Below are 13,890 nucleotides of genomic sequence, written 5' to 3'. Positions count from 1 at the left end.
TTCCTTTAGAATGTCCGAAAACATTTATAGCTAAATTTTTTTGCTTTTCCACCTTATCAATTTGTGAGATTGGTGTAGGTTCGTCTATGCCATCGAAGTTGAGTCCATCGTTTTGAGGATAGCTCGAAGGTCTATTTGCAATTTTAGAATCTACGGGGAACAATGCAGATCTTATCATCATTCTTAAACAGTCATCGGATTTATTTTTTACATTAATTATGCCTTTTTTCTTTTTATAATACGGGGGTAAATCTATATAAGATCCACCTTTGAAGGGCATATAATTTGCTATATCTAAATATAAACTATCGATTTTATCCACACCCCAACCCGAACCTCTATTAGTCCAGCGTTCTAAAGTTTCCTGTATCCTCTGAATTGATGTATCTAATGATGCGTTTATAGTATCGGATTCGGTTATAACTTCTTGATTGCTTCGGAAATATGGTTCGGTATATTCAGTGCTATCGTCTGTGCTACTTTTACTCAATGACATTTTAATCGTCAGTTGGTATTTTATACTATGTAAATCATCTAACTCCTCGTTAATTTTGCTCCATATGATGGGCTTAATATCGTTAACATCCATGTTGGAATTAATATCCATCTTCCAACCTCTTAGATATTTACCAATGCCGGCGGATGTGGGTACAAATTTTAATTCTTGTTGTTTTTTCTCAACATCGTCATGTTGTTTTTTATCAACATCGTCATGTTCATTATTAACATTATCTAGTAAAGCGATCAATTCAGCTTTTCTCATTCGAGAATAACCTCTCAGCCCACTGTTTTTGAGTTCTCTAACAGTCTGGGGTTTGTTGTAGTCAGAGTGACTGCTAATCAATAAATCACCATGACTGCTAATCTATAAATGGCGTTGACTGCTTATGTTAGGCTGGGCATGCATTTAGACAAATGATACTAGAAGTGTATATTTATCACAATGGCGAGAGGCACATCAACATATAAATTCATACGCATGGGCTGATCACAAATTTGTGGAAAGAGCTGTATGTCAGATTTTTGTGGAATCCACTACATTGCAATTAGAAAAGGGCACATTAAAGATTCGTGTTCTGTATGTGGGATTGGGGTCAAAGGTAGTTACTGTTTATGTAAGAGTCACGGTGCTGACAAGAAACGGTTTCAAATTATTTATGAGAGGAAAAAGGCTTACCGAAATGAGATAAATAGATTGGGTAGAATTCAAACCAATTAGACATTAGTTCACATGTATTTATATATCACAATGACTTATGTTGTCACAGAGCTGAAAGCTTTAGCAAAGCAACGTGGTCTACGTGGATATTCTCGAATGAGAAAAGCTGAATTGATCGATTTACTCGGTTACTAGGTCATGGTTTATTATGCGTAGTTATTGTGTAGCTGAAAATCAATACAGCAGTCAACCCCAACATGATAAATTTTACCTCGCGGTTTTTCTGAGCCTCTGACGGTGTATAAAACTGACTCATTGTTGATCTCGGCATAGGGTCAAGTATTTTCCCATAAACGAGGAAGTATTCGTGCATGGCAATTTCGACATCCTTAAATGTTTGAATTGAATGTCCTTGTTTACGTAGTTCTTCATTAATAAAATCTAATCTTAATATCCTATTTCTGGTCCATTGTGACTGGACTGCTTCGAGTTGTTCTAATGCTTTATTATGTCTTTTCTGCTCCGAACCTCTCATACTAGAAAATAAAAAATTACTCCCCGAAAAAGCTAGAGCATTAACAACAGCTCCTCCGACCATCATCGCAATTGATGCCATATTATATGAATATAAAATATTCAAATGTTTAATTACTTCATTATATCTTCCGGGATAAGCCCTTGTTTGATGAGCTTATCTTTTGTTGACATAGCCAATCCTATATGAAGAATCGTCATACCGATATCATAACCATTAAAATCTAGCTTGGGAGGTGTGGCTTTAGTAATCATTTTAGCTATACGGGCATAGCTAATGGCCAAGCCGCTGACCACCGCTGAATGGTACGTTGCGTTTACCAACATTTTACTGTCTGTAACTGGAGTAGTCATGCTTCTTATAGCATTATATGAGGGCTAACCTCTAATTGAACTTGTTGTTGTGACATCGGGGGTGATGTTTTCTCTTCTCCGGTCTTATAAAACAACCATACAGCCGCTATAGCAACAACTCCTACTAGTGCCCAAGTCTTAATCGGATCAATATTTGAATTATTCATTAGTTTCGCTTTGCGCGCGAGGCCGCCCTTTCTACCAGCCACGATTTTTTGAGGGTTTCTAGTAACTCTGGCTTGTTTTTGTGTTTGTGATTGTATTTCCTCAATCTGTTGTGATTGTGCAATCGGGGTTATTATTTCCTCGTTCGAAATCTGTTGTGGTGTCACTTGTTGAGTCTCAATTATTATTAAGTGGGCAAGCATGTTTAAATTGACAATACCTAGCCGTTATTAATGCTGTGGTGAGTTGAGCTAAGAACATTCCGTATCTATGATAAAACTCACAGCTTACTGAGCTTAAAGCGTGTTCGAAGAATGGGTCTTTCTCGAGAGATTCGCATAAATACATGCGATGTTCTGCCGGGATAGGAAGAAACGTACTAGCTACGACTGTGTATAGTTGTAATATAGCCGACCCTATCGTTTTAGTCATTGTAGCTCCCAGTCTAGACTCGTAACGAGCGTACAGTTTTTTAATTTCTTCACATTTCTTTTGCCACATTTTGCTATAATTTTGCCACATTTTGCTATAATTTTGCTTAGCAGTTGCTATATTTGCTATAATTTTGTTTGGCGGTTGCCATAATTTGTTAAGCAAATGCATAAGCAGCTGGTTGATCGGTTTTTAATACGAGTTTACAGTGCTTCGTTGCTGCTAACAGTTTTCTGACTTTATCTCGTTCGAGCTTGGTATAAATAACATCATTTTCGCGTAGACATTCCTCGAATGAATCTCGGTCTTTGCAATGAAACAGTGCTACCCATTTGGTCTGCTCTCCAAGATCTTTCAGCACTAAGTTATATTTTTTAGTAAGTACCCAAACGCTATGCTGAGTTAGCCGATCAGAGAATGCTAAATACGAAAGCATATCTTTCTTTTTCGTGAGTTCTTTACTCGCACTGCAATCGTCTATTACGAAAAGGGTTGATTCTCCTTTGTATTTTTTGTGACATATTCGTAAACAGTCTTGTAAACGATCACCCGGATCGACTCTGTGTACCCCGTCGTCATTCATTACCCAATCTCTCGATAGGTATGTTTTATTAACGCTTATAGTCGGGCACAGAATAATAATATGATCGAAAACGTCCCGATAATGACTTTCTAAAATATCTAGAGATAAGAGCTGTTTTTCCGCAACCCGTTTGCCCACATTTTATAGCGCAGTGTGGTTCTTTAGGTAAAAGATTATTAATAGATTGCTTGCACGAATTGTCCATTCTGTATATTAAGTTGCGCATCCATAATCATGTACAAATATATGTTTAATTTACCAGCCGTTTCCTGGAGCTTCGTTATCTGTAGTGGCACCCTCGCTGGCATTTTCTATTCTCCTCCCACTGCCGTGTAGTTGGTCATCGTCCCTTGTTCGCATGTCGAGCCATATCGCGTACTTCGTGGTGAGGTATTCACCGATTGATACACCACTGAAAGACAGATCTTTCACGATCGCGTTAACTTCTGGGCTTCGTTTTATAGAAGGAAGTTTTCTAATCTCATCCCCCTGTTGATACGCTAGCATTCCTTGACTATATAGTTGATTAGGAACGCCCTCGATAGTCAATTCTACTTTTGTAATCTTGGGATTGTAGAACTTCTCGGTATTTCTTTTAAATGCATCGGAGGGGTCCTCGAACAACATCAAAATACCCTTCAACGACCTTGTGGGGACGTTTAGATTGATATTCCACGTCGTATGTTTTATGTTCCTGGTGATCTTTCGATGTTGAAGCACGCGGTCGTACAAAATGGCTAAACTTCCTGTATACTGGTTACGAATTTGTCTGGCTAATTCGGGATCTGTTATCATATCATACTCCAGCGAGATATTGTCAATGGAATAGCTAGCCGGTTCATCTCCAGTGACTTCGATTACTCTACTGTAGTCATTAAAAGTGAGTTCGTATTCTAACCTATCACCTAGGGATGCTTGATAGAAGGGCATGTGAGAATCTAGTAATTCAAAATCTAGGGGAATATAGAATCGGTTACCTAATGCGTTGGCAACGGCCTGATCTTTTACGACGGTACTATCACCACTAGAAGCATCTACACAGAGTCTCAATGTGTTCCGATTACAAATACCTTGGTACTGTAAGTTTTCCCGCTCTTTATCCGTTCTCCAGAGATCCATTTAACAATAGTATACATCGCTATCGTCGATACTCAAAACTTCATTACCGCTAATTTTAATGGCGATTTTCTTAACGATAGCACGACCTATGTTCTGAACAGGCTCCCTGTTAACGTCGGCAGAAGTAAAAATAATCGTAAATGCTAGTCGGACAGTTCCCGGAACTAACACATCATGTGCGCCAAGATTAGGAAAGCGAACCAGAAGCGTTTGATTCTGATCGATGGTACTCGGGTTATTAGTTATAGTTACAGACTGACGAATTGCTTTGACCCCTAATGGATCTCGAAGTCTATGTTGTGGGTTTAACTTGCGTCCGTATTGCGAAGACATTATTATATTGAAATTATGTAACCTTATGTTTAATATAAAAATGGATGATTTTAATCTAGATGATTTTGATAACCCTAGTACAATTGAAGAGGGTACTGATGAAACCAGCTTTGGTGGCATGAATCTTAACGATGAACTTTTACAATCAACCGTTAATGATTATTACGATACCTTTAAAGATGTTAGTCCTATTGTTCGTGAATATTCAAAGTTTGAATTAGATAGTAAAGGAATATTGCGACTGCGTAGCAAACCTGATATTGATCTTATGCATTCTCGTACTCGTAAGCCCCTAGCTTTGTCTACGATAGTCAGTAAACACGGCATCAGCACTGTTCGTGATGAATTAGGTTTTGTAGACTTCTCATGAGGAGCAAAACTTTCCGAAAAGACTACTAAGGTTCTTCAGACTGTGCGTACTGAACTCTGTAACATAGATAATTTGGAAGAAAGCTCGAAGCTGGCGTTGGACGGACTCGGAGAAATCTTGGATACCTACTAAGATAATTCCACGTTACAGGTATCACCATACTCGGAGTACAGTATTAGGGAATTACGAGGTCTTGACAAGGCAATGCAAACAATGCGGGGAGAACTCATCAATAATATAGCCAAGCTATCCGAACTCGACAAGCATATAGCATATGAGAAAACAAAACTTGAACAGGCGGGTGATGAATTCAGTAGACCTCGCGTTGCAGAAAGATTGCGTAACTTAGAAGACGAAAGATCGGCCTGCCTCGAAGCAGCTTCGAGTAATAGAAAGGCACTTCGTTCACAAATCAGTCGAATTCGAGAAACTATCGATCAAGTCCTCAACGATGACGAGACACTTGGCGATAAAATTAAAACATTGTTCACAGAACAGGGAATAACCATTGCCAGTATTTTAACCGCATTGGGATTTATGATATCGACTTTGACTCTCACGCTAACCGGTGGCAGTACAGGAGGTGGTACACCACCTAGTGATAAAAATGGCATAAAAGAGTGGATAAAAAAGCATTTAAAAGCATTAGGTTCAGCACTGGGAAAACTCGGTGGGAAAGCCGCATCTGCACTTCCCAGTATAAAAGGGAGAATAGTTTCCTGGCTCTTGAATTTATTAGCTAAGACCACAACTTGGCTTAGTCAAAACTTGTGGGCACTGATCGTAGCAATTGCAGGGCTGTTGTACGTATCCGCTAAAGACTATTTAACCAAATCATGAGTAAACCAGCCGCGACTCCACCCACTATAAGCACTGTTTTTTCATCGATATGTTGTTGATTTTTAGCCGCAATATGCGGTGGCACTTGTGGTTGTGCGTTAGTAGATGTTTGAGCGTTAGTAGATATTTGTGGCTTGACTATTCCCGTTTCGCCTGTGTTTGTTTGCGTTATTTATTCGGTGTTAATATCTGAATTTATACCTGGTTTCTGTTGATCAGTAGTAATAACAATTTTATTATTATAGCCTATCGCTTGACCGATCTTAAGTTCCATATTACTAGGAGACATGTATGGTCCCGGCGCACTAACGTAGTCCACTTTTGATTGAGCGTACTGTAATACATCTTGATAACGTTTTATAGAAGATGGTATGTCAACTGGTGAATTAATAGCGTCCTCAACATTTGCGCCAAACTGTTTTTGTTCATCGAGTGCTGTCCCAGAACCGATTATTCCTGTTTGTGTTTGCGATCGTGCACCGAGAATTGCCCATACATAAGTTCTTATTGATTCATTAACTCTTACAACTCCTGGGTTAGTAAAATTATTTTCGGTTTTATCATTAAGAAATTCATTCCAAGCATTTACGGTATCGTTCAGTTGTACAAATTTTGTAACAGTATAAGCCAAACCACCTTTAAAACTCATAAGAGAACCTCTCCAATCGTTACTCCAAAGTTCCCAGCCATGATTAAGATTATGCAATCTTAAAAAAAGATTGTTTTTCTGTAACAACTTAAATGGATCGAATGGTTTATAAGTTTTTTTTAACTAAATCATCGCTTTCTTCTTTAACAGTTTTTTTACCGCTGTACGGAACACCTAGACCATGGTTAATTCCTTTAATACGCCAATCTTTACTCGTAGAAATATTAAATTCCTGACAAATACGTTTGAATGCCCACCTATTGTACGGATTATTTGATGCATTCCATGCTCGATCAGGCGGTAATGGGGCACTTATTTCTTTAAGTATACGTCTAATCTGATAGTACACGTGAAATGATAAAACAGACTTTTTTAGTTCAAATCCTGGGGCATAAAGAGATATACCACATCCCGTTGTTGCACACCATATGGCAAAGTTTAACTGATTCTGCCAAAATTGCATCGGATTGTGGAACCAATCGTGCAGCATTTTATCGCTAGTTGCTGTGAACCTGTATTTTTCAAAGATATCAGGGAATTTAACCAAAAAAATGATATAGTATCATTGTATATTTAATATGTATGTTACACTCCCAGGAATAACAAATGGTCAGTCTATTGAACTGCTTCATACCATCGATAACTCGGATGGTCAACTTGAAGTCGCCCTCTTAAGCGCTGGAGAAAAGGGTGTAATTCTTTACGAGAACTTAGCAATTACACTTGGATATGCACACGAAGGATTAATACAAGCCAACATAACAACACTCGGAGTTAAATTACCCGATTTAGTTCCCTATAAAGAGTTGTGCATCCATCTTGATCAAATCAGTACGACGGATAATATTCAACTAGAAAGTCCTTCAACTCTACTCAGAGCTGTTCCAGTGAAAGATGAAAAATACAATAGCGGTAGAACTGACTCTTTCTCATCATTACAATATAAAAAAATTGAAGCGTGGTATTATTTCAGACCTCAAAATTTCTGTATTAGATGTAAAACACCAACCTGTACATATGGGATACTTAAGTGTAACACTCCATATTATAAATAATGGTTGATTCATCAGGCCCTGGAACACTCAGACAATGTAATAAAAAAAACCACTTCGTACAATCTTACTCACAACGATGATAATAAATGGACTATGGTCGAAGCAAACATCGAGTGGCTACTGAATATCGTCATTACCCCACCTTATGTGATGATGGGTAAGGCACATAATTTAACTAAGATAATAAACAGTGGGATCGTACTCGGGGCTTATATCTCATCAAAATGAAAAAGTGTGTTAGTCTCTCCCCTGCCAGAAAACCCAGGTCATATGTTATATAGTCTTCCAGCATAAAAAAATGTTCGTTTAAATTTGGTTACTGAATTCAATGATATCAAAGTTAACTTGAGTGCAATACCTAATATTTCTACGCTTATTATTGAAGTCTTATTCAGAGATGCACCGGTAGATGCCTTCGAAATATTACCAGGACTATCGATTAAATGGCTCAAGAAACACCAACGTCAACGTTGCAGTATTATTCATATTGGAGCATCACCCGTTGCAACCCTTGAGGGGGTCCAAATTATTAAAAGTGACAGCATTTCTCTTACTAAGATATTCTTGCCGTATAATATTCATTTGATAAGGTTGATGTATACTCTCAAAACATTTAAGCAAGATCAATTAAAGACTATTATATGACCATAATATACAAATACTCGATGAGGCATTTGAAAATATGGATACTGTTGATGGATTTCGATTACATCAAATAAGCGACATAAAACATCGAATAGAAAAGGAGAGGGAGTTTAGACTTGGATTGTATAAAGTATCGCAGAGCCGTGAATGCTCTGGACGGAGTTGACACCGTGCTTGTAACAGCTGGCATGGGACTCGGTGTAGCAGGTGTTGGCTTATTATCAACTATAATCGCCGCGCCTACCGTACTTGGCATGGAAATAGCCGCCGGAGTCTCAGGACTGGCAGGAATAACGATAAAATTCATTTCTCGTAGGTTGCAAAAGAAAGCATTAAAACACGATAATATTCGGATACTCGCCGAAGCAAAGTTGAACAGCATTGAGGATCATATTTCAACAGCAATGGCTGATTGTAAGATATCCGAGGAGGAGTTTCGTTTAGTTTTGTCGGAACTCACCAAATACAACGCGATGAAGCAGGAGATTCAATCAAAATCTCGTAAGACCAGTGGTATTAGCGAAGACGAGAAAAAAAGTTCATAGAACAGGGGAGGCAACAAGCGCGTCAATTATTCTGTGCTAAAACCAAAGAACTGGTTGGAGATTAAAAATAGATTGCTTCCTATCATTAGATCACATTTAGAAGAATGCTTACATAAGTATATAATAATGGAGAATTACAAACCAACAAAGGAAGAACTCGAAAAAGCTATTGAAACATTTATGTTCAGGGACAAAATTATCAAATGGAGAGAATTACCACAAGGTATATATTATATTTGTGATGTCAAACCAACCACATACGGTCATCAATTGTTTCTTTCCAATTACCAAGAAGAGTATATAGTCTGGTCTCCTAGTAAAATGAACGAAGAACTTAGTAAAAATGTTGAATATCACTATGTTAAAAATAATGGTATAATATAGTAAAAATAATAGAGAATATTTTCATTACAATTTAGTTTAGTCTCATCATTGTTTTATTTTTGTACTAATGGTATCATTGGTTAACTCAAGGTAGTGGTGAGCTAGAGTCAATTTAACTTAATCTCATGACTATCGTTGGATCGCATAGTCATTTACACATAAAAAATGCCACCTGTAGTAGCAGTATAGGTATATAAATCCGGCTCCAGTGGAGTTGCGGCAGAACCATCATTACCTATACTACTGTCGTGGTTTGTGTATGTCCAGTGTTGTTTCTTTTTAGGTTTCTTGGCATGAGATATTGTGGTCATGATTGTACATATGGTGTTCCGATAGGGTTGATTTCATGCCTGATTGTCTTTGTGACAATTGACATGTCTCTCCTCAGCCACAGACATTTTTACAAAAGTCTAATGTTGCCACTTTGGTTGGGTAATTTTGTATTTGATAATTAACATTTTCAAATATTTTTCTATTTATTTTAAGTATTTATGTTTTTAAAGAGATTTTTTCTTCTCGTAAGTATTCTACCAAAGTGGTACCATTTCATACTTTCTTAAGGTTTTGGAAGAGCCATTGAGGAAGGTGAGGTGTGTTTAATGTGCCTGCTTTCTTAGCTCAAACTAGGTTGCAGAAGGCCATTGTTCTTCAGTTGAGGGTGGCTATAACTGCTGAGACCTGGCATTAGATCAGCAGATTCATTCCTCTGATGAATGGGCAAGAAGTACAGCCCCGATACATAGTTACAAACCTTAAAGAAGTTAGGACGACAAAATGCCATTTGGAAAGTTGTCAAATGTAACAAATGTTACATTTGGGATAATACTTTCTTAGTAAAGTACAGATTCTCGCACCTTTTTGGGCTGAGTCACTTCCTGGACTCGAATCCACACTCCCAGAGTGAGGCAACTACTCGCCAGCACACAAAGTCAGCGATCTAACCCACTCATCCACCGAGGCTTCCACTAAAATGAAAGTCCGACAACTGGCAGTCTAGATCAGATACTTTGTGTACCCCTCTGACAAGTCACAATAAAGAAATTGTAATTATTACAATGTTTCATGTCTTCATGTCCAACTTCTAAATGCCAATAAAAAACTGCACTTTTTAGTCAGTGGCAAAGGCAAAATGTTATATAACCACATCTGTCTAAACAAGTTCTACCACATAGATGTCAATAGAAAGTCTGTGATGTCAAGGTTGTGGTTCAGGTGACTTTAGGAAAATGGTATTACTGGAACAGTTTTACTTATACTGTGTACTAAGACCTGGTATTGAGCAATGTCAAAGTCAAGACAATGTTGGAGTGATTGAAATGTTTGAATGTGTCTTGTTGATGCAGTATGTATTATTGGATTATTGTTGTACAAATGTCAGGACATGATTCACACATGACATTGCAAATAAATTTAAAATTAGAAAGGACATTGTCAGACCAGGAGGATGCTTTAGCTTCTTAATTTGTTCTCCATGAGGACACTGACACACAATGAAATGCAGAGTGGAATTCGGGAAAATAGGTTTCAATAAACTGACAGAAAACAAAGAAAAAGGTATGTGGTAGTGAGGCTTGAAGGCAGGTAACTTTGCAATAAATTTGTCTGAGTTTGAATCCTCATTCACATTTTGATGCCTGGATGTAAGCTTGGTAACTTGGTACTTTTCAAGAGTAAAAATCGATATGCATTTTCAAGGTGTGTCAGTATATGAAAGATATCTAACTAGTTATTACAACAAAAACTTTTAAATGTGGTCCATTTGCAGGATGAGAGAGAAAGTTGGTCTGAAGATAGTGAAAGCTTTAAAGAGGAATGACAATGGAGTTACTCATGCCGCACTGGACATGTTGTGTGCACTCATGCAGGTCAGTACAAGCTGTCGGCCAGGCAATTAATATGGAAGAGTTATCAGTCCTAGAAACAAATGAACTCAAATCATGATGGTCTGCCTTTCTATGACTCTTTTGTGTTATATATATTTCATGCCATATAAAATGTCTTGAAATAAGAACATTATCTTCCTTCTTCAAATTAAGGAATTGCATTTACATTATTAAGCAGCTGCATGTAAATGAGAATGCTTTAAGATTTTGTCTGAATTTGACAGTCAGCATCACTCTGTTTTGAAACAACATGGTGTTTGGACATCCCAAGAATATGATATTATGTCAATCTCCATTATTGGGATTGTGTTTTAGCACATTGGCATGTGAAATCTCAGTTCATCCTTGAGGTGAACCATGAAGATCCGGGGAAGAATAGGTCTTCAGCAACCCCTGCTTGCTGTAAAAGGCGACTATGCTTGTCGTAAGAGGCGACTGACAGGATCGGGTGGCCAGACTCGCTGACTTTGTTGATGCAGGTCATGTTTCCTAAACTGAAAGAACACTTTTGTGGAAAGTGCTATGATGACAACGATGACCTCAAAGCTGGGTTTTTCAGGGTGGCTTCAGAAAACTTCCTGACTGGAATTGAAAAGATTCTCTAACGATATGAGAAGTGTATTGAAAAGCAGGGAGATTGTACTGAAAAATAAAATTAAAAACACTTTCACAATTGTTGGATTTGTATGTTAGGCTTCAAACCTTTTGACCATGCATCCCTGGTATCACCATGACATCCATGTGCATTCATTGTTGTGGTTATCATTGAATATCCTGTATTATCATATATTTTATATATTTTTTAAGCCAATGCATGACAACTATGATTTGCGACAAGAGCAGCTTAACAAGAAAGCATTGCTGTCCTCAAGGAAGTTTCTCCAGGAGCTCCTAGAGCGCTTTAACCAACATGTGGTAGGTTGCTGAATTAACTCCACATAATTTAGTTTTGTGTGTGTTCATTTTAATTCCTGCAATCTGATTGGCTGAATGGGTAATTTGTTTTGCATTGATGTCCTAATAATGTCAGCAAACATAAGCCATGCGCACTGAGACAGACTTCTTTCACCTCAATTGGATGTCAGTGAATCTCAATACCTGCAAGTTCTTTATGGGTCCAATTGCACAAAATGATCTCATCAAAACATGTATTGTTAATCCATAACATTGTGATCTTAGGTTTGGGCTGTTTCACCATCCACTTGCACAAAGCAATTGTGGACAAAGATCATTGTAGGCTACAATGAAAATTTACCATTGATCCAGACCAGCTACAAGAAGTCCCTGAGCATACTTCACAAAATGTTGCCAGAAAGTGTAAACAGGATTTCAGATGATCTGTTTCATGTTCAAACATTTACATTCTTTTTGTTTAAACTGTGTCACTCCAACTGACACTCCAAAAACACGAACAGCACATGAAAGATTTCACGTCAGAAATATTGTTAATCAGTATAACTATCCCCATAACTATCAAGTCAGTGACCTAAAATATCATTTCCATGAGTCCTTCACTGTTGTCACCTATCTAGGATTACTCTATGTCAGTTCCCACTGGTCCCTGTCTATTCTGGCAATGATGTAATAGAGTTAATGTACTGCCTCTATTACATCAGGTGTAATCACACCCACCTCCCGAATTTATCTGCATCTAGGTTGATGTTGATTATTGATAAGACGCAACATTTTCCCGCCTTGCACATGTGCAGAGTCGCTGAGCACAGAGTCAGTCTGCCTAACAAGTTAGAGGATAACTGGCAATGAAGAGGATGACTTTTGGAAATGTAGGTGATGGCAGCCAAAATACAGGATTTATGGCTAGGGTTTAATTGAGGTACAGATGTTTGTCACCAAAATACAGTTAATGTGCCTTCAAATTATTACTTCAATAGTCAGGGGAGCCACAGAGCCTTTGTATGAAGAAAGCTTTACTGTTTAACATTTGACGTCAACTTACTTCAGTGAAGATAGCCATGTGTGATGTCATGTATCGCTGTAATAAATATGAATCGTTGCTTGTTAATTGTATTTTTGTGTTCCGAAGATGCTGTAGTTTTGAAATATAATGAAATGTCAAAATGAGATTTTTCACCCATAATGCCCCTTATCTCCTGGTGGGTCACCATTGTTGGATTTTAGAATTTATCTTGATTAAGGTCAAGGTAAGTAATGGTTTAAAGTACATGATGGTACCTGAAGACTTTAAGCGTGGATAAATGGCCTTGAACTTGGTCCTTGTGTAATACTTGAAGTTTATGTCCCATAATTTGACTTTATGTGACTTACAAGACAATTGTGCTTTTTTTATTTGTTAGTACATCCAAGACAATGTGAACAGTTATGTGTTTTTAAAAAAACCTGTAGATGCAAACATTTACTTTTGTTCGCTGAACTGGTTAAGTATCACATGATATGATAATATTGCCACTTTCTTGTAGGTCCACAGCACTGGGGCCCTTGTGATATCAGCCTTGTTGGACTTCCTCACCTTTGCACTCTGTGCCCCATACAGCGAGACTACAGATGGTGGCCATTTTGATGTCCTTTTGGAGATGGTTGCAGCCAATGGCCGCATTGTCTTTAAACTGTTCCAGGTGGGTCTCCGTCGGGAGTTCAATCCAGTTGTCCCCCTATTTCCTTTTCTATCTTTTATGCTTCATTTCCAGGCTGGTGTCAGATTACATTATTTCTTGTCCTAACACAACATTGTGCAATTTCCTTCTTCTCTTCGATCACATGACACAGAGCCCAAAATGTGCCTCGTCTACGTCTGGGATGTCCATTGCCCTTGGTTACCACTCACAGTTATCTGTGCTTAATCCCTCTTTTTCCTTCTGATC

At 38.0% G+C, this 13,890-nt stretch overlaps 1 protein-coding gene across 1 annotated transcript in view; it reads left to right on the top strand.

Moving 5' to 3' along the window:
- LOC124150126 (dnaJ homolog subfamily C member 13-like) overlaps nt 1-13,890 on the top strand; it is a 592,425-nt gene that overhangs the window by 99,675 nt on the left and 478,860 nt on the right. The window contains exons 15-17 of the mRNA XM_046522050.2: nt 10,933-11,032; nt 11,858-11,965; nt 13,489-13,644. Coding sequence (XP_046378006.2) covers nt 10,933-11,032; nt 11,858-11,965; nt 13,489-13,644 — 364 coding nt within the window. The remainder of the gene's footprint in view (nt 1-10,932; nt 11,033-11,857; nt 11,966-13,488; nt 13,645-13,890) is intronic.

The sequence above is a fragment of the Haliotis rufescens genome, unplaced genomic scaffold (assembly GCF_023055435.1).
Source record: "Haliotis rufescens isolate VD_foot unplaced genomic scaffold, xgHalRufe1.0.p SCAF_4, whole genome shotgun sequence".
Lineage (NCBI taxonomy): Eukaryota > Metazoa > Mollusca > Gastropoda > Lepetellida > Haliotidae > Haliotis > Haliotis rufescens.
This window is presented reverse-complemented; position numbering and strand designations above follow the sequence as displayed.